The sequence below is a fragment of the Balearica regulorum genome, chromosome 2, assembly GCF_011004875.1.
Source record: "Balearica regulorum gibbericeps isolate bBalReg1 chromosome 2, bBalReg1.pri, whole genome shotgun sequence".
Classification (NCBI taxonomy): Eukaryota; Metazoa; Chordata; class Aves; order Gruiformes; family Gruidae; genus Balearica; species Balearica regulorum.
In genome coordinates, this window is record NC_046185.1 from 26,210,944 (window position 1) to 26,229,635 (window position 18,692).

At 41.5% G+C, this 18,692-nt stretch overlaps 1 protein-coding gene across 3 annotated transcripts in view; it reads right to left on the reverse strand.

The window, feature by feature from the left end:
* The window catches only part of ESRP1 (epithelial splicing regulatory protein 1), a 33,316-nt gene that overhangs the window by 8,352 nt on the left and 6,272 nt on the right, over positions 1-18,692 (reverse strand). Inside the window, exons 5-13 of one of the 3 annotated variants that reach the window (XM_075743701.1) lie at positions 12,821-12,919; positions 12,666-12,720; positions 10,776-10,886; positions 10,560-10,692; positions 10,434-10,476; positions 8,650-8,951; positions 6,455-6,673; positions 5,073-5,259; positions 3,014-3,182 (exon numbers count right to left, since the gene is read on the reverse strand). In XM_075743701.1, the coding sequence (XP_075599816.1) occupies positions 3,014-3,182; positions 5,073-5,259; positions 6,455-6,673; positions 8,650-8,951; positions 10,434-10,476; positions 10,560-10,692; positions 10,776-10,886; positions 12,666-12,720; positions 12,821-12,919 (1,318 nt within the window). Of the gene's footprint in view, positions 1-2,885; positions 3,183-5,060; positions 5,260-6,454; positions 6,674-8,649; positions 8,952-10,433; positions 10,477-10,559; positions 10,693-10,775; positions 10,887-12,665; positions 12,721-12,820; positions 12,920-18,692 lie in introns of those variants that run through there. The other 2 variants (XM_075743700.1, XM_075743702.1) reach the window with 2 other exon arrangements.

Sequence of the window (18,692 nt, forward strand, 5' to 3'; positions counted from 1 at the left end):
TCCAGGATAATGACACAACAGGGAGATAACCCAAACTTAGCCACTATTAGACTAACACAGCTGAATACTGCTACAAACACCTTGTAAGAGACCCATGCTCACAAGTGGTACCAATAACTCAAGACAAATACTACTTCAAAATGTGAGCAAAAAAGTTCACCTACCCACCGTGGTTCAATAGCACAAGAGTTTACCATAGGACACAGAACATAAGAACAGTCTTCCAGTTATTTTGAGTTCAAGGACTTCCTGAGCCAGATGTAGTTTCTGTGTATTCACTAACTCACAATGAATTTCCTGCCCTTGAATTTATCCAGTTCGTTTGAACCCACATCAGTTTTCAGCTTCCACATCATTTTTTGGCTACAAGTCCCACCAGCATACTATCTACTAGGAAGCTCTGCTTTCCACATCACTACTCAAAATAACGTTGAAAAGAACAAAGTTTAAATGTATTCCTACAGTTATGGATTTTGACAGAAACTTTTGAGGTTTTAAAGGCACTGCTTAAGAGTGATCAAAATGGCATTAGAACTGAATAATTACAGTAACATTTAACTTTGTTTTAAAACTACATATCCCATAGCAGTAACTTTCAAGTTTGTGTATGGTAAAAGTTTCTATAGAACATGTTAGCAGTTGCCAAGTAGCCCAGTTATTTATTACTTTCAGTGTACATACACACAGCAACCAGTACACCTATTTATCCAGGATTAGATAAGGAAAGAAACTCCTCCCTCCCATGAATCCTATTGTTCTTTTCTCAAAAGCCTGGGACTAGGCAGAGACTGAGACCACTGATTTGCTGTCAGAACATCTTGCCAGATATAATTACGAGCTGAACAGAGATATCAAAGACTGACAGATCCCGAATAACTTGCTCTGCCTCCTTTTCATTAGGAGTTCACTAAAGCTAGTTTAATAGCACAGAAGGCATCCATTTCTTTACACCATCAAGTTTCATCACCAAAGCTATAAAAGCATTAACACAAGTCGGAGAGTTTCAGGGATTTTTGACAGATACTGAAGACCAAAGCAATGCCTCCCTCCCCACCCCCCCCATATCTCGGTTGCTTACTGTGCAGAGAACAGAATTGGCTATTATAAAGCAACTTGACCTTGCAAAACACAAGTGGTAGAACCTTTTGGCAGCAGGTCAAAGAAACTTTCCTTATTTCCATAAGTATTCACTAGTTAGATTTATGAACCATTGTCTGATCATTAGCCACCAGGTCTGTATTGCTTTTCCATGTACATGCATTTAAATGCACCACTTAGTACAGAGGATACTCCAGTCTCTCCTGCTGCACATACTTAACATTTTTTGAATTAGATTTCAGAATCAGAAAACTCCATTTAAGAGAGTTCTGATAGCTATGTGAAAGGGACCCAATTACTTATTGCATCCTTTACAAAGTACAGGAACTTGTCTGAAAAGCAACAAGGCTTAGTTTTTCAGGAAAAAACCCAAAATATCAGCTACAAAGAATCACCGCTTCTATTGAAATATATGGAATTTGTCTCTGGATCAAACATTTACTCTGGATAGAAAAGCAGTATCTAAAGACCAGATCTCACAACGTGGAAAGAAGTAGAGTTGACTCTAGAAGTTTTACCTTATTTTTTTTAAAAGGGAGGTACTTGAAATTAGCACAAAAGCTACATAGGAATGGTTTCTTAAGAATAGCATACAACTGCCAGCCAGATAAAAAAACATAAAAAGGATATTTTGGGACTTGGGATTGATCGGTCTGTAACCAACACACATGCCCACAGCCCAAGCAGCCAGTGTTGGGACTCATGTGGGATCCCGTTCACTGAGAGATCTCTGTAGGGCCTGACACTTTGCCTGCAGTGGCCAGCCTACTATTGCTTTAAGAAGTACAACATGTCAAACTCACTACAAACTTTTACTGCTACTGTGTTCTCATGACATAGAACTATTATTGAGAAACTTGTTTTATATTGCCAGTGCAAGTTTGGAATTTTATTTTTCTTGATCTTACATTAAAGAGGCTGAGTTTGGTAACACATTATCATAACCATAAGACAGACATTGAAAGCATTATAGAAATTAACTCATGAGTGAAGAAAACATTTTAATAAAAAACCCAACACAACAGGCAGCTCACAGACATACTGGTTTAGTGTAAAGTAATAGAAAACCTTTGTTATCTTACAGGTACTAGAGAGTCCACATTGCTCAACAACTTCACCAGTAGCTATTTGGACCCTTCTCCAGACATAAAAAGCACTGCTTGGAATCTAACAGAAGAACTGAATTCTTTAGCAGGTTTCCTAACAGACGAGGAATGGTTTATAGCTTACAGGGAACATGGCTCTTTCCAAGGCCTCTTGACTGAAGAGGGAAAATGGTATCAGAGTTTTTGTTCTGTAGAAAATAACTAATATATCCAGAAGAGCCAAAAGCCCTTTGAGATGTGTTTATGAAGTTAGGAAGAATATATGCCTCTATATGCTTTACACATGCATTCAATACATATATGCTCCAATGCAGTACTTTTATAAATAAGTAAACAGAGTTTTCACCATAAAGGTCAGAAGCTACTTTATTACAAAAACAAAGAGGCAGAATTTCCAAAGTTGTTAGAGCAGACCCCAATCCACCCGTTCTAAAGAGGGGACAAGGGCTTCTTTCCAGACTTGGGAAGGAGTGCTACACACACCAATTCCCACTGAGGGCACGACAATGCAAACTAACAAGTTTAAGAGGCATCTTGGGGGGGGGGAACAACCCAAAAATCCCACTGTAACTGTGTGACTTACGTTTTGTTTTTTTTAAAAAAAGATCATCACTACCTGAAATACTCTAAAACTTGGGAAATCCCTAGACATCCTGAAATTGTTTCCCTGAACAAGATACCGAACAAGCTGTTCTTGGTAGCACAAGCCTTTAGCATGGCAGACAATGTTCTTTTGTGAGCTTTGTGCATTTGCTGCAAAAAAAAAAAAAAGACTTCTTTGTTCCTGCTTGGTTTCTCTTCTGCTTTACCTGGGGTAGTAGGCTGTGTAGTTCATGAAGAGCTGAGCCCCAGCAGGGTAGTACGCTGTGGAGGGCTGGAGCGTTCGTGGGTTCAGGAGCATAGATGGTTGGTACAGAGCAGCTTCTGTTGGCACAACTGCAGCAGGAGTTGGAAAGGAGTAGGAAGGGGGTGAAAGGCCTAAAGGGAACAAATGGAAAATAGATTAGGACCTTTTGAATTCCAGCATATATATGGACTTCATTAGCTGAACTCTGCAGTAAGTAGAGAGCCTTCACAAGCTTCTCATTCTCATCACAGAAAAATAATATCTGAGCCACCAACATGAGCTTACCTACAAGTGTTGTGCCCACCCACCCCCCCCCCCCAGTCAAAAGCAAAGTCAGTCATACACAAAAAGCCACCTCTTGCTCTGGGAATAGGGTCTATTTCTGAAGAGGCCAGTTTTTCTTGTCTAGGCTCAGATTTTGATGAAGTCTCCAATCAGGAAATGTGAGACTTCTCCACTGTAAGAGGGAAACTTCTGTGCTGAAGATCTGCCTAACATTCCCCAGAGCAGAGGGCACCTTTTCATCCTGACGCTCCCTATCCCTGAAACAGCTCTGTCTTCAATTAACCAACAGCAGAGCGAGAAAAGTCATGGCTTCACAGCTTCGAGTGTTAAGACTGAGGTGTTTTTTTTTTTAAAAAAAAAAAGGTGTATTTTGTGGGGTTTCAACAAGATCTGAGGCCTCAAACGAATTTGCATTGATGAGAGTTCACTCTCTTCCTTTGCCACTGTTTTCCTTTCCCCCCCTCCTCTTCCCCAGTGCCATAAAGTGAACATATCTCTGATTGAGGGAGGGGAGAAAGAAAAAAGAGAAGCTTCTTTAAAGTGACAGCATCTCACTGCATTATGGGGATGGGACAGTGAGAGCCAAAAGGGCTTCATCACTGGCATATGTGGTTGAAAATGGGAACACTGTCACCTGACAGTCCCCAAAGTTCAGAGCTCTGCCTAAGAACCTGTCCTAGGAGCTCTCAAGAGAAGCTTCCAACCCCTGACTGGAACAGCTGCCACACATAGGACTACATACTGCAGATCCTTGCTCAGAAGGATACTTGCATTGCAAAAAGAAAAAAATGCTAGTCACCTGGAAAACATCTCCTAAGGATTAGCTGAATCACACTCCAAACGAACCACACCCAAGCAGTTTGTTGCCATATTGGCAGCTCTGGCTAGGATTTAGAGGCCATTTCTTAGAAAAGCCAACAACGATATATTTGCATAGAAAGAGAGAAAGCTCCTACTCTACTACCTTGCCATTTATGATCCTGGAAGCAAAGTATTATTTTTCCCCGTAGGCTGAGATTTATATGGTACATATACTTAGTAAGGTGGCCCTTAAACTCTTAAAGCACTTCCCCATAATGTTTGTCTAGAAGTCCATGTTCATTCTGGTAGCTTTGAGGAGCATAATTTTACATGAAATACAGTTTCTGCAATTCTCTGAGGCCAAAGCTACGTGTATTTTCCTCCCACATGGGCAATCTCAATTCTGTAGGAACAGCAAAAAGCAAGAGTTCAGTCAGTAGGGGTTCAATAGACAGAACACTTGTGGTTAAGTCCCAAAGGAGAACATTACCAATTGTTTCATAAATTAAGTTTTGGAAGTGAAAAGGGAAGGGCTTTTACTTGACATGTTCACCATGATGAAAAGTGTAAATACAAATCAGTTCAAACAGGAAACTGTTCTTTAAGTTCTAGGCAGGGCTTACAAATTACTTTTCAGAGTCATGGCTCACCCTGGCCAAGTGAAGTTTCAGGGAGGGGAGGGGAAAGGAAGTTTGCCACTGGAAAAGCAAGGGTAATTTTAAAGTAGTTCTTCAGTCATAGTAATTCACAACCAAAGGGAAAAATAATGATTGCAAGCTGCTGATGATTTAAGATGAAAAGACCTTATTTTAATACCCCCACCTGACACTCCTTTCCAAGAACCAGAATCAGAGTCAAGGAAGCAGCTCCAACACCTACCCGCACATAGCGTAGAGTATTGGCAAGACCCATGCAAAACTTACATGGTAACTTACATGGTGGCGGGGACAAGCCATTTCGATTTAAAGTGCCCCCCATTAATACAAAGTTCATCTCCTCAGCAGAGCATTGAAAGACTTCAACATATCTGTCCTTCATAGTTTTCTTATGACACTTCTGTGCCGCCAGAAAAGCTCGGTCTGCAGATTTCATCTGAATGAAAGCATCTCCCGATGGACGTCCCTGCAAATAGGGCAGACAAAAATAAATGTTTCCGGAGCTCCTATGAAGTTGCTGCCTAGCAATAATTTGTGTTGTTAGAAGCAGACAGTCCTCAGGACTATATACACACACACACCAATTTCTTCCTCCAGGTTCTTTTGTTACTGCTGGCAAGGACTGACACTACTGTAAACCATTGCTTGTGCTTTAACATCTGCCTCTGCCAACCCTGCACATTCCTTATAGTTTTTCAGCCTTGGCTAAATCAAGTCCTCACAGACAGAGAGGTACTGGAATAACTATAGTCCCTTCTCCCTCCCCATGCCTGCAAGACACAGAAGCCCTCCTCCAGGACAAGGAAGAATTCTGTAGTTTCAGCTTCGGCTTAGTGTCAACCAAAACAGTTTTGTAAGAAACATTTTTATACCACAATAGTCAGCGTAATCAGTGCAACCACTCAGGGCATTTCCATAGACTTGGAGGAGCTGCTGTCTCCTCCCTCTAAAGTCACAAGACTATGCAGATAAAGGCGATCAAGGGAAGGCACAATCCTTTGTCTAAAACGTTTTGGTAGAAACTGCTTCCAGAAAACAATGGCAAAGATGTGACTGTTTATACATGTCAATGAGCTGTTAATCTGGGTGCTTAGCTGAGACTGGTTAAAGAAAGCAACCATACAGTTCAGGAAACCCAAAACTTCAGCAGCTGACTTATGCCATAGGCAATCCTGTCTCTGAAAGGCCACATTCCCATTTGTCCTCAAATATACCTGAGGCACACTGTTCAGCAAGGCAGGGGCAAACCACCCCTCTGAGAGCTGGCACTGTCCACACCTTTATTTTGAAGATGCTCCTGGCCTGGTTCAGGAGGAATCAGGCATGCTGTTGAGCAGGACTCTTCAGCTCAAGCCTCCTACAGTCCAGATCACAACTGCTGCTCTGGGAACATCAGCCCCTCCAAGACTGTGGCTTAGCTTTAGGCACATGGGTCTCAGTAACAGAAACCACTCTACAGCAAATGCAGCAGCAGGGTTCAAATAAACCAGCCATTTATTGCTGGTACACTTTTAGAGGAGAGCTGGAGGCCAATTAATGCCAGTAGTGTCAATCCTAAAGGTGCTTCCCTGTTGGTGTCATGAGGAAGACAGTGTTTGCACATACAGGCAGTTGGCACAGACTGGCTACACAGTGTGCCAGCCAACATGGTGCCTACCAACCTGGTGATTTAGTACCATGTGAACTCCATGGGTCCGAATATCTGTAGAAAACTCCCCCAAGAACTCCAGGATGTCCTCTATAGTAGCAGCATAAGGAAGACCACGCAAACGTATGCAGTCTCTGACGTTAGTGGGAGGCACAAATTGTTGAGGTAATACTGGAAGAATAGGAGGTGTTGGGAGAGGAATGAGAGGTGTGGAAGAGTACCTGTTCAGCACCTGTGCAAACCAGAAAAACAGAGGTTACAGAAAGCCTCCATACTCATTCTTCAACTCAGAGGAACTGAATGTATCACCAATGCCATCTGTTTTCATTCTGGGCAGTATGTTAAAAACAAGTGAGCTAGATTCTGGGCTTAAACCACAACAGCAGTGCTTAGAATTCAGATGTTTTAAAGTAAATCTTTGGATCATTCTTTTTTGAAAAAGATCATTTTGTTTTGGAGGATTTACTTGAACTGTTATGCAACTCTCAGAAGACCTCTTAGAACATGAAGCCTGTACTTCTACAGTATTTTTATTGGGAAAATATCCCAAAGCATTCTACCATCTAGAGAGTCATGGTTACATTTCTACCTAAATATATCTCCTCTGCAAAACTTTAGGAGAGTCTGAGAACTAGAAGCATATTTCACTACCAAACAGCCCTAACTTGAGATGCAATAGTCCATCAGTAACATAGGTAGTGTGACCGAGTCACAGGATCTGTAACAGTCATGCTTTGAGATTTCTTGTTACTAGTTTTAACAGTAAAAACCCCGCCTGGTCAAAAGTTCACTGACTATTCAATCACTACCCTTTAACTTTCTCTGAGCAAGATTAAGATTCATTTACATTTCTACAGTTATCAGAAGGGTTTGCTAAACAAAGAAACTTATGAGAGCACTCGAGAAAAATACAATGATAAGAGCGAGTGTTGCAGCTATGCCTTCTCATCATTAGTGTCACCCTTCAAATGAGGCACTGAAAACTCTCTATATTTAGGCAATCAGAGCTGCCCCGTTGCTTGGTTACAATGACACGGTTATCGGTTGACCATAGCTTGCATCATAGATGAAACCTTTTAGAATCATGTTTAGAAGGAAGTTAATGACCTCAACTGAAGCTCTACAAATCTTCAGAAACATACATACACAATCCTCTCAGCCCTATCCTCAAGTTTCCTTGATAGGATAACTGCAATCAATGGTCCATCAAGCCATGTTAATGCAAGAGGAAGCACTCGTCAGGTCCAGTTTCAGAAAATGGCACCTCTCCCATGAGGACAGGCTGAGAGAGTTGGGATTGTTCAGCTTAGAGAAGAGAAGGCTCCAGGGAGATCTAATTGTGGCTTACCAGTTTCTGAAGGGAGCCTACAGGAAAGATGGTGAGGGACTGTTTATCAGGGAGTGTAGTGACAGGACAAGGGGTAATGGGTTCAAGCTGAAGGAGGGTCGATTTAGATTAGATGTTAGAAAGAAATTCTTTACTGTTAGAGTGGTGAGGCACTGGCACAGGTTGCCCAGAGAGGTTGTGGATGCTCCCTCCCTGGAAGTCTTCAAGACCAGGCTGGATGAGGCTTTGGGCAACCTGGTCTAGTGGAGGGTGTCCCTGCCCACGGCAAGGGGGTTGGAACTAGATGATCTTTGAGGTCCCTTCCAACCCAAACCATTCTATGATTCTGTGAAAATCCTACCACCCTCTGCTACGTAGCCAGTGCTGGCAGAAGGTGACTGAGACCTGCCCTTAGAGGCAATTTGTAAGACTCTTCAGATACATTGCTCTGAAGAGGACAACTACATCAAGAGGCTCCAGTTTTCTGTGCTGGTAACTAAAGATAAGTCTTCTAAATCAAGATTTGTTGCTAAAGCTCCTCCTGAATAGACCATCATTGGACTTAAATTCAGTATCTGTAGTGTAAAGCACCAGACCCACATAAACTTTCTGTTATAACTGCTGTTTGCAAGGCTACTGGAAGCCAAACCCCCAAAGGGTTGTATATATGATTGAGAACATCCATATACCACAAGATCTTCCACTTAGAGGGAGTAAAACCTCATGGAAATTCAGACAGTACTCTTTCCAGCAACAGTTGAGAGCAAGAGAAAAGAAAAGAAGCTTTCAAGTCATGGCCAAGCAGTATTTGCTTCCACTACCATATGCCAGTGTAGGAGTTTGGATTAGGAGAGGCCAATGTTTGTAAGCTTTACACCCACCTGCTGAACTTCTGCTGCAGTGCTCCTGAAGAGTTCGATGTACCTTTTCCCCAGCAAGTCCTTATGCTTTTTCAGTGCATTTTGTGCATATTCCTCACAAGCAAACAACACAAAGGCATCCCCTGTTGGCCTGCTGTCAGGGTACGTGACAAACAGGACTCCCTCCTTTCCTCCCGTTACAGGGCAGTGCTGGCCAAAGAACGTCAGCACTTCTTCTGTTGTTACGTTGAAAGGAAGACCTCGCATCCTGACAATCACTTGGTTTTCTTTCGACAAGAACTGCGCAACCTCGTTGGAAGTGCCTTTAACAAAGAAGTACAGAAGCTCTTAAGTCTAGGCAGCCACATAAAATCATGAGCAAGCCTGGCATAGCTACCTCCTCCTCACCACAGTTTTTGAGCGTGTAGAACAACATTTGCCTCCAAAGTCAAGAAAAGATGTCCCACTTTCATAAACTAGAAATATTGTATAGGATACTTCCTATTGGAGTCTAACAATATTACTTCATAATTTGGAAGAGTTTCATCCTTATTCAAAGGGAAAATAGAAAGTACTTACAATGTTCACAGCCCAAGGAGAGCACAATCTGAATCTCTTGCATGAGCAATATCTGCACTACTGTGCACCTTGCCTTTCCACCTTATGAATACCTTTGGCATGCTCTGAAGCCGTATTACATAGTAACCAAGTACCCAGACCATTGTGCTGAGAAAGAAGGTTGGAAGGACATGTTGAAAACAGCTCAGGAATTTCATCCTATCCTGATAAAACTGTCAAAGTCTGCTAATTCTACTTTCAGTATCTCTAGAAGACCACTGATGCTCATACTTACAACACTACCCTAACCAAGCTAGCTGCTAACCAACTTCACATCTTAATATGGTCCTTTCACTTACAGCCAGCTCATTCTGCAAAGTTGTTTGGGGAAAAAGGGTGTGTGTCTGGCACCACCAGTGTCCATGTGCAATGTCTTCCCTTTGAATGATATAACAATTACTAAGCCTATCAATCAGCTATTTATTTGACAGCTTAATAGCCTCTCCCACTCTAAAACCTCAACCTCAAACATCCAGATAGTCATTTACAATCCCCAGACCAAGTCTCCATCAGGAACCAACAAGGACCTTAAGGTAGTATTGTAGATACATAACAGCTTATTGGATCTTAATTCAAATTTAGTGTGCTTGCAGTCATAAAGGGGAGGAAAAGAGACATGGGAGACTTTGTAGAGCAAGATTTGCAGCCTTTCAATTTGAGGCTACAAATATTTCAATATTCCCCTTAAATATGTATTCCTGCTATAGTCCCCCTTTAGTTTGAAGCAAAGATTTGATTTTAAGAAAATCAGTTCCATAAATCCCTTGTTATTTACACTGTGATATCTGTTTGCTTTTACACGCAAGTCTCCACAGCAACAGCAGTCATACTGTTTTGAAAAACAACTCTGGTTTTGTTGAATTGAATTTCAGCATTCAATAACATTTAGGTCCCTTCACTTAAAATGACCTAACAAATTAAGTTCATATGCAAGATCACCTTGCCTGATCACATCCTTATTTGATAGGCCGCTTGAAAATGGCAAGAATGTGGAAGAGAGATGGATAGATAAATCATGGAACGCCTTGAACTGTTGCTAGCAGTGTACATAGTAATCAACACACCAGCCAACTAGTTGTTCAAAGAAAGAAAATGAAAGGCAACATCCAACAGGAGCAGTTTACAGCCAGAAGTAAGTTACAGGTGCTGATGGAACAAACCCTCCCTTCCCACTCCCTAAAAATTACCTCCTGCAATTTTAAGGAAGTCTTCACCTGTTGCCTTGTATACCTAAGTAAAGAAAAGAGAACATGCGATTGGCATCCTATTTGCACTCCTTTTGAGAGGAGGATTTCTAAGCCAGCGTCACGCACCTCAATGTATCGATTCCCCATGTGATGCTTGTGCCTTTGTAGCGCTAGATCTCTGTGCTCTTCGCTTACAAATCTCACGAGAGCTTCCCCATTCCTCCTACCTTGGGCATTGAGACAGAGTGCAGCACCTCCCCTGCAGGATTTAAAAGGGATAAAACTCCGTGACTGATGCAGGCAAAGTACTACAAATGTAGAGGCAAATTCTTAGCTACTAACTTGGCAATATTTAGCCCTTTGAAGAACCTCGCTATGTCTTGGTCAGACGACTGCCACGGCAATCCTCTTGCTCGGATAACAGCATTGTCATCCACAAGTTCCATCTTGCTGCTGCAGGCACAGAAAGAGGGAGTAATGCAGAGACATCTGCCTGTAGTATCTGCCGCACACCGCCCTCCCTGCTTGTCACCTGTGCTCCAGGGACAGGCTTCTGCCCCTGCTCCGTGTCTGCTGGGCAGCACTGCCAGGGCAGCGAGGGCTAAGCAACACCACCATCCAAAGCCACTGCACGTGTATCTCCTCAGGGAACATCCGCTCTCTTAAGCTGCCCCTTTCTCAGCTCCCCTTTCCTACTTCACCACATTCGCTCCTTGAGCTCTTATTTCTTTGAGCATGTTTCCAATTTACTCCCCACTCCTGACATAGCAATGCTTTGTGCTTCTTCATTGTTTGAACAGGGTTACTGATATAAAATTAAACTTGCTAATCTTAGCTAAGTGAAGCAGAGCAGTTAAATGTAACTGAGGTTAGTGCTTACTATTCGTACTCTGACAGTGTGTAAAAGCAGGTTACAGTCCAAGACCAAATCTGTGCAGGGTTATACTCAACACAGAGAGGACTCTTGCCCAAAGAGTTTAGCCTTAACAGTGCTTGTTCAGGCCATCCCTGTGCTACTAGAGACTAACAGAGCTACAGGCTACACTGGCTGCTTAGCATGGGAATAGCCCAGTTTAATTGGTCATTTCTGCAGTCTCTTAAAGCACCACGTAGAACAAAACACTTACGGCTACCCAAGGCTGCCTTTCTAGCTATTGCAAGGACAGGTTTTCACACAGAAGACACTATGGGATTGATTAAGCAGATGCAGTGTTCTTAAGCCGCAGAGGACTCCCTCGTACAAAAGGTATGCCCTGTTATAGCAGGGTCATGTTTCTTGCTTCTATTTTATCAGGTGACTTTTCTGTGGGGGTGTGTCCCAAGCTATTCCCCCCCCCCACCTCCTAATTCTGTATTTCTCACTACTACAAATAAGATGGGAATCTTCCACCTCATCCCAGGATTTTGTTAGTGAAACAAAAGCAGCTTAGAACAATAAGCCCTGAACTAATCTCACTGGGTGCTTTCTGCCAATATTGCTGCATTCTTTTCTTGCTTCTTTAGGCTCAGAAGAAGTGTGAGCATTATCTACTGTTCCTTAATCTGGAAGAGGGAAGTAAGTGTTCAGGCAAGATGGGAATCTAAACAAGGCCAGTTTAACACCAGCCTCTTGTGGTACTGCAGAGGGAGTATCCAGCAAACCACTGAGGAAAATCTGTATTCGCACAAATAAAAGCATGATTACATTTTAAAAACCCAACAACAAATCAGTCATCAAAAGTAGATGAAGCTTTATGTTTAAAACGTATTTGGGAAGAACACAATCATCATAGCTTAAGTAATTTCCTGGTAACACAGTATCTTTATGGAAATGTTTCTTCCCTACAAAAAAAATAATCATTATGTGTATTCAGTAACTGTGAAGCAAATTGCAGGAAAAATATAAGAGTTAGTACCAATAGGGTTACTTTGACAAAAATGCTTGCATTCTTTGTTAATAGCATAGCACACTTAACACCTGTTATAAGCATTTATTAGCAGAACCCCAAACTACCAGCAGCTAACAAGCAACACTGAAGCCTAGCAAGAAAACTGGCTTGCATCTGATCATAGAATATCTGTTCCCTTTCCCACTTAAAGCAGCTAGTTTATCCCTACAGCAGTGGTAAGAAAAATAAGAATAATGGTAACAGCTATTTGCAAATTAGAAATACAGAAAAGTACATCTTATCTAAACACCATCTAAAAAAAGGGGGTGGGCAGGCACAGGAAGAAGAGGGAGAAGGTACTTACCAAGGCCCACTTTCAAATTTGTAGTTCACTCTTTCTGGATCTGAAAATCTGTGATCTATAAAATACAGTACAAGTTATTTTCTTTTTCCTCAGCATACAAGAGCGGCAGGAAAAAAGCAAGCAATATAGAAAACTCATTAATCACAATCACTTACTGTATGGTTCAGATATCAGTGTTAAAATTATATTCCCCATATCTTCAACTTGAGAGACTCCATAGGGAAATGCTGGACTGTTCTTGTCAAGATTTAAATCTTTATGCTGGAGTTAAGTCAATCATCACCAAACAGATTTCTAATTGGCTTCCTGCTAGAGCAACAAGATTTCATGTTATCCTTGATGGTAAGTCCTTTCTCAGGGGAAGATTTAATCCATTTTCCTGCTGGGATACATTAGCTGTTCTGCCTTGGTCTCTAACTACTGCCACCTGCGGGAGTATGAGGTCACGCCAGAAAGTGTCTGGGGACATGAGACCCCATAATAAGGGCATATATATTTAATATACTCATGCATTATGTATGTTTGACAGACAGATACATTTTTGCATGCGGAAGAGACTGGAGCCCTGTCCTCTTTAATTAATATCTTCTTTAATCTCTAGGGGCAGATTTGGGGAAGGAAGAGAAGCAAACCACCAGCTAGAAGCTCCAGAAATAGGAGGATATACCACATGCTTTCTGAACAAGTAAATCCCAAAGTAGAATAAATATCTCACCACTTCAACAAAATTGACAAATGGCACCTTGTCTAAACCTTACCTATTAGAAGTAACAACTTGAGGTTTTTGCTGTTAAGCAGAAGCATTCTGAGAATCTGGTAAGAAGGCACCATTGTGGATAACCAAGAAACAAAACAGAGTCCCAAACCCATATCCTTCTTCAGTCTGCAGGATTTCAGAAAATGATAGCAAGGATAAGCTCTCCTGCCAATAGAGAGGAGGAATTGTTCTCTCCTGGAAAGACAGGCTGTAGAACAAACAGATAAAGCCCCCCCATATTCAAAAAGGGAGTCTACTTTAAGTTGCACATACCATCTTTTTTTTCCCACATAATTTTAAACAGCATTTACTATGGTATCTCTCCCACTTCCTGTCATATTTGCCCCTCTCTAACACAAAGCTACAGACTAAGATTACTCACAACTGTACTCCATCATTTATAAAGCCAATTTTTAACAGGTCTTTTCTACCCACATGTCCTTCTTTGATGAGTATAAGTAAAAAACCAAGTACAGAACAAGAAGTGAAATATAAAGCAGTCTGGGAATAGGACTTGCTTTTTCAACTTCTTTTATCACTTTGCATCAAGACTTTAGAGCAAAAGTGAAAGAGTTTCTTAAATAAGACCTATCCTGGCATGGCAGTACAGTAACACAAGACACTCGAAACAGTCAAATGCACCAATGATTTGCCCACATTCCCACAAAGCTATATTAGACACATTTCAAGTGCTCAAAAAAGTCTGTATTTTGGTGCTCAAAAGTTGCTTCTCAGTCCAAGATAGCAAGGTTCCTCTTCAAAGAAGACAGTTTTCTCCACCTGGAGCTGTACACATTTGAGTTGGCAGATGCCTACAAGCAGGACAGGGAACAGAACAGCAGCTTCTGTTAGAGACAGGCACCACACACCAGCTTTGTCCTATCATCTCATCAACAGGGGAGGCACCACAAATTTCATTGTGAAAAAGTCTTCCCTATTATTTGTGGAATGACTGCAAGTCAGTCCTACAAAACAGATTTTTTAAAAATTGTTTTTGAAGTTTAACTGTTATCTTGTTGTGAGATGAAAAATGATTTCAACTGAATTAATGAACTCCTCTTCCACACCAAGGAAAGGAAAACTGCTGTGCCAACACAATACACTTTGAGGCTAATTTGATTTTGAGGCTTTGTTGGGTTTAAGTGTGCATTGGAATATGGAAGGGGAGAAGATGGTGCTTAAACTTCGTATGTTCTTGTAAGACTAAGTTAATTATCATAGTTTAAAAAAAAGAAAACTTAAACAAGTGATTTCTCCCCTCCAACCGCCTGACTAAATACAGTTTGCTAGCCATTGCCATTAGTCTCCCTCCCAGTACCTTCTTTGGGGTCAAATAGGGAGAACATCAAATGGTTTTCTTAAAAACTAAGCAAAAAATCCTGAACAAACCACATACAACAACCCCAAAGAGCAGTTTAAGAGACTATCAGCATTTATGACAACAAGAAACTCCTTCATTGCAGTATCTCTTCCTAAGCTGTACATTCAAGCTCATCTCCTTCCCTGCTCCCTGGGGAAGGGGGCTTGAAAAGAAACCAAATAATCCACAGAAAGACTCCCTTGCAGAAAGGGTGCTTAATCAGTGCCACACAGATATTTCTGGGCACCTCATGTATCAGAGCAGAGAAGTGCTTCTCCTTTTCCTGACACCCTTCTGCCTGCAGCACCCAAGAGCTCTGTGCTGCTCTTGTGCAGCGACTCTGCTGCCCATCCAGGGAACCAGAAGCTGCTGAAGACGCAGGTATTGGAACCCTGGTCTTGCCTGACCATTTTTATTAATATTTTGGAATTGTTATCTTTCCTCTGTCAAAGTCAAGAGAAACTGGGTAGGAGTTTCAATAGCTATTACGGCAGGGGACATGCATGCACACGTGCACGCACATGCACTTGGCTGTTACACTGTGCTGTCAAAACTGAAGAAACATTTCAATATTTCCTTTTTCCAGAGCCAAAGATCCCTACAAGCAATCAGATGCCAGAGAGGAGAATGCAGGAGCGTGTAGGAGCTGGGAATTTGAAGCAAGGCTATCACACAATGATAAACAAACAACTCCCCCACCCTATGTTCATTTTCTTCAGAAAACATTTTCATTGAAAATATTGATCAACAGGAGATACAGTTCCTAAAAACACCCTAAAGCCGACAGAACTTGGTACCAGGTGTTCAGACACAGGGAGTCAGTTGTGCCAAGGAACTCTAGATTAATCTAAACACAATGGGAAGGGAGGCAAAAAAAGTCATCAACATTAGTAGGAGTGAGAAATTACTCACACCTTTGCCTCTGATTAGCTAGAAGCAATGCTTTTAGGCAAGACTGGAGAAGAAAATTGATAACTTTCTGCCTACATAAAGGAGCATGTTACTAATAACATTAAGTGAAAACCTGAATTCTAATGAACAAGACTGACTACATACAGATGGGACTCCTATGAACAGAGGGCACTGGAAATCATGGACACTTTGGAAAAAGCTGTTAATGGAAGAGTTTTTATAAACCCCACTCCTTGGTCTGTGGAGAGATAGGAGACCACACATGTGTTTCTGTACAGTGATATTTAAAGGTTGCCTCTCCTGGGCAATTGGAAAGAGTCGATTGCAGTGGATAAATCCAAGTTCCCGGTTAAAGAAGTGTTAGAAAACACACCTGACTATCTAAAGCTACTATATGCAATAGCATGCACACATACATTCTAAATGAAGCAACGGGCAAGAGACACACCCAAGTAACAAGGCAGGAAAGAAGGAACTTCTTAATCTTGCTGTGCAGCTGCTGTACCACCTCCTGTACGACTCAGGAAGTTAGTAAGGGGGGGAGCACATTGTACATCAGAGTTGCCTATATAATATGGGAGCAACTTCTAAACCATTTAACCATTTCCTCAGGTTCACCACACAGCTTTACTCACTGCCAGTGCCCTCCAAGACTTCTTCCCTCCCACTGTCTCCTCCATTTCCCAGAGTCTCAACTGCTTTCTTACCTACAGCAAAAGGAACTCTGAACAACCAACTCAACTCTGAGATGACATGAGATGAACTAGTAGTGCAGTTGTATTCTGCACTCAATCTCTTCCCCTTTTGTTCTGTTTTTAAGTCTCTTCAGGCATCTTTTGAAATACTGCTTTGCATAAAGGTTATCTGACATTACTCAGTTCCTGAGTACTATCACAGGAAATACAAATAGCAATATGCAAGATTCTCAGGTAATACCCAATAATGGGCTTTTTATTGCCAGAGTTAAGTACTATTGGTTATAACTGTGCTCCACATCATTGTTTTCAAGACTCCCAGGTAAAGAAAAAAAACCCACCAAAAAACAACCCACAAGTTTCAGTTTTGCAGTATCCAGATTGTATCCAGCACATTAAGCGGGCTGTTCTGAAGTACGCTGGCGTTTCTAATGACAACACCCAGCAGATACTCCTAGTAAGCAGTTATCCTCACAAACCCAGTTCAGAAGTGAGTGGAGCAAACCATGCACTGGAGGAAGCAAGAGCCATTTGCCATTTAATGGCTTCTGCACACCCAATCTTGAGGCAAAAGATGAGTCTTCTGCAGCCCGAGTAAGAATAGTCATGCAAGCTTTGTTCACTCCACCCTGAAGGCACTTACAGCGGTGAAAACTGGCTCAGCAAGCTTTGCAAATCAAGAAGTACAGCAAGTATGGGAGGTACAGAGGGTGCAAGAACAACCCTGCTCCTTTTGTATACTTACACATGTTTGAAAAAAAAAAGTAAAAAAAGATTTCAACAGACCTGAGTTCCTTTCTCTGCCGGAACATGATCGTTTCAATCAAGTTCTTTTTGTTACTCGAAATTTCTCATAATTGTCCTGCTGTCACTACTCTTACACAATACTGACTAAAGAAAGCCTGCCAGAAGACTGTCTTCTACACCAAAAACTGTTTTGAGACCATAAATTAGGCAGCAGTAGCACTCAGATAAGAGTTACAACTAATCTCAGTTCTTCCTCAGTCCCTCAAGTTCCATGGCATTTTAAACGTCTCCTTACCTTGCATTAAAAGAAATAACTGGCTGTTTGTACATGAAATGTATAATTCCTTGGGGGGGGGTGGTGGTGGTGTGGTATGTGTCGGGGGGGGCAGGGGGAGGAGAATGTAAAGCTTTCACCTGAGCTCTTGGGTTTGGAATGGTTGTATTACTGTACACAGTTTCCTGAAAGAGTAACTCTCAAAAGTACTTTCTAAAGGAAGAATAACACAGCTAATTATTTGGTTTAATATCCATGTTCTTTTTCAAGATTGTGCTTGCCTTGTCTGCAAGAAATACATAGTCAAGCACCAACTATCCAGTGTTTTATACACTGGAATATATATATCTTGAGTGACTGTGTAGTACGAAATTATCTCCCCTGACTGTTGGGAGCAATAGAGCACATTATTTGCATGTAATTTAAGTATTAAGTATTTGCCTGTAATAGAAGTATTTGGAAGACTCTAATAATTTAAGTGACTGTACAATATTACCCAGGTTTCCCTCAACTCTTTCATATCCCACAAGTTTCCTTTCGCTGATCACAACCATCTTACATGCAGGTAAATGGACATGGAAGTACATGAAAGGATATGCCCCAAAAATCATTCTACTCCTGCTCCTACCAGTTGGTTAATGCGGGTCTTCTGCATCTCCAGTCAGTACCCTATTCCCAAACCAAAACCTTCTTTCCCCACCAAATGCTAACGACCCTGGCCCAGTGTAGTTTGTGTGGCATAAACCATGGAAGATTCCATCCCGCAGCCCCTTTAGCTACAGGGTGGAAGATTTGCAAGTTCTACATGAGTAACAAGAGCTTGGTCAGATTCTGCGCACTAATTTGTGACTTCATTTCAACCCACTCCATTTGGGTTTAGTTTGGTTTTGTGTCCCCCACCCCAGCATATCCACTTCAAATCCAAGTTACTTTTCATTTAGACATTTTCCTTTCTTTGCTACTCAGGAGGAAAATAGCTGTCGTGCTTGCATGAAGGAGAAAAAAAAATCTCTGCACATAACTGTTTGAACTAGTCTTTAGACTTAGCCCCTGCTTCAACATTTTTTTTTGATTGCAAGCATTACATGTGCCTCCAGACTCTCCAAGTGCAACTAACTTGTACTAACTTAAATCTCCTCAGTGTTAGAAGCTGTATATTTAAGCAAGATGAGGAGAAAGAAAATTATCATATTTGTCAATAAAAGGAAAACAAAAGTTTACCTTTTTGGTCTCTGCATCCTCCACCCCCAACACTCTCAAGCAATATAGGGCAGAGACAGTT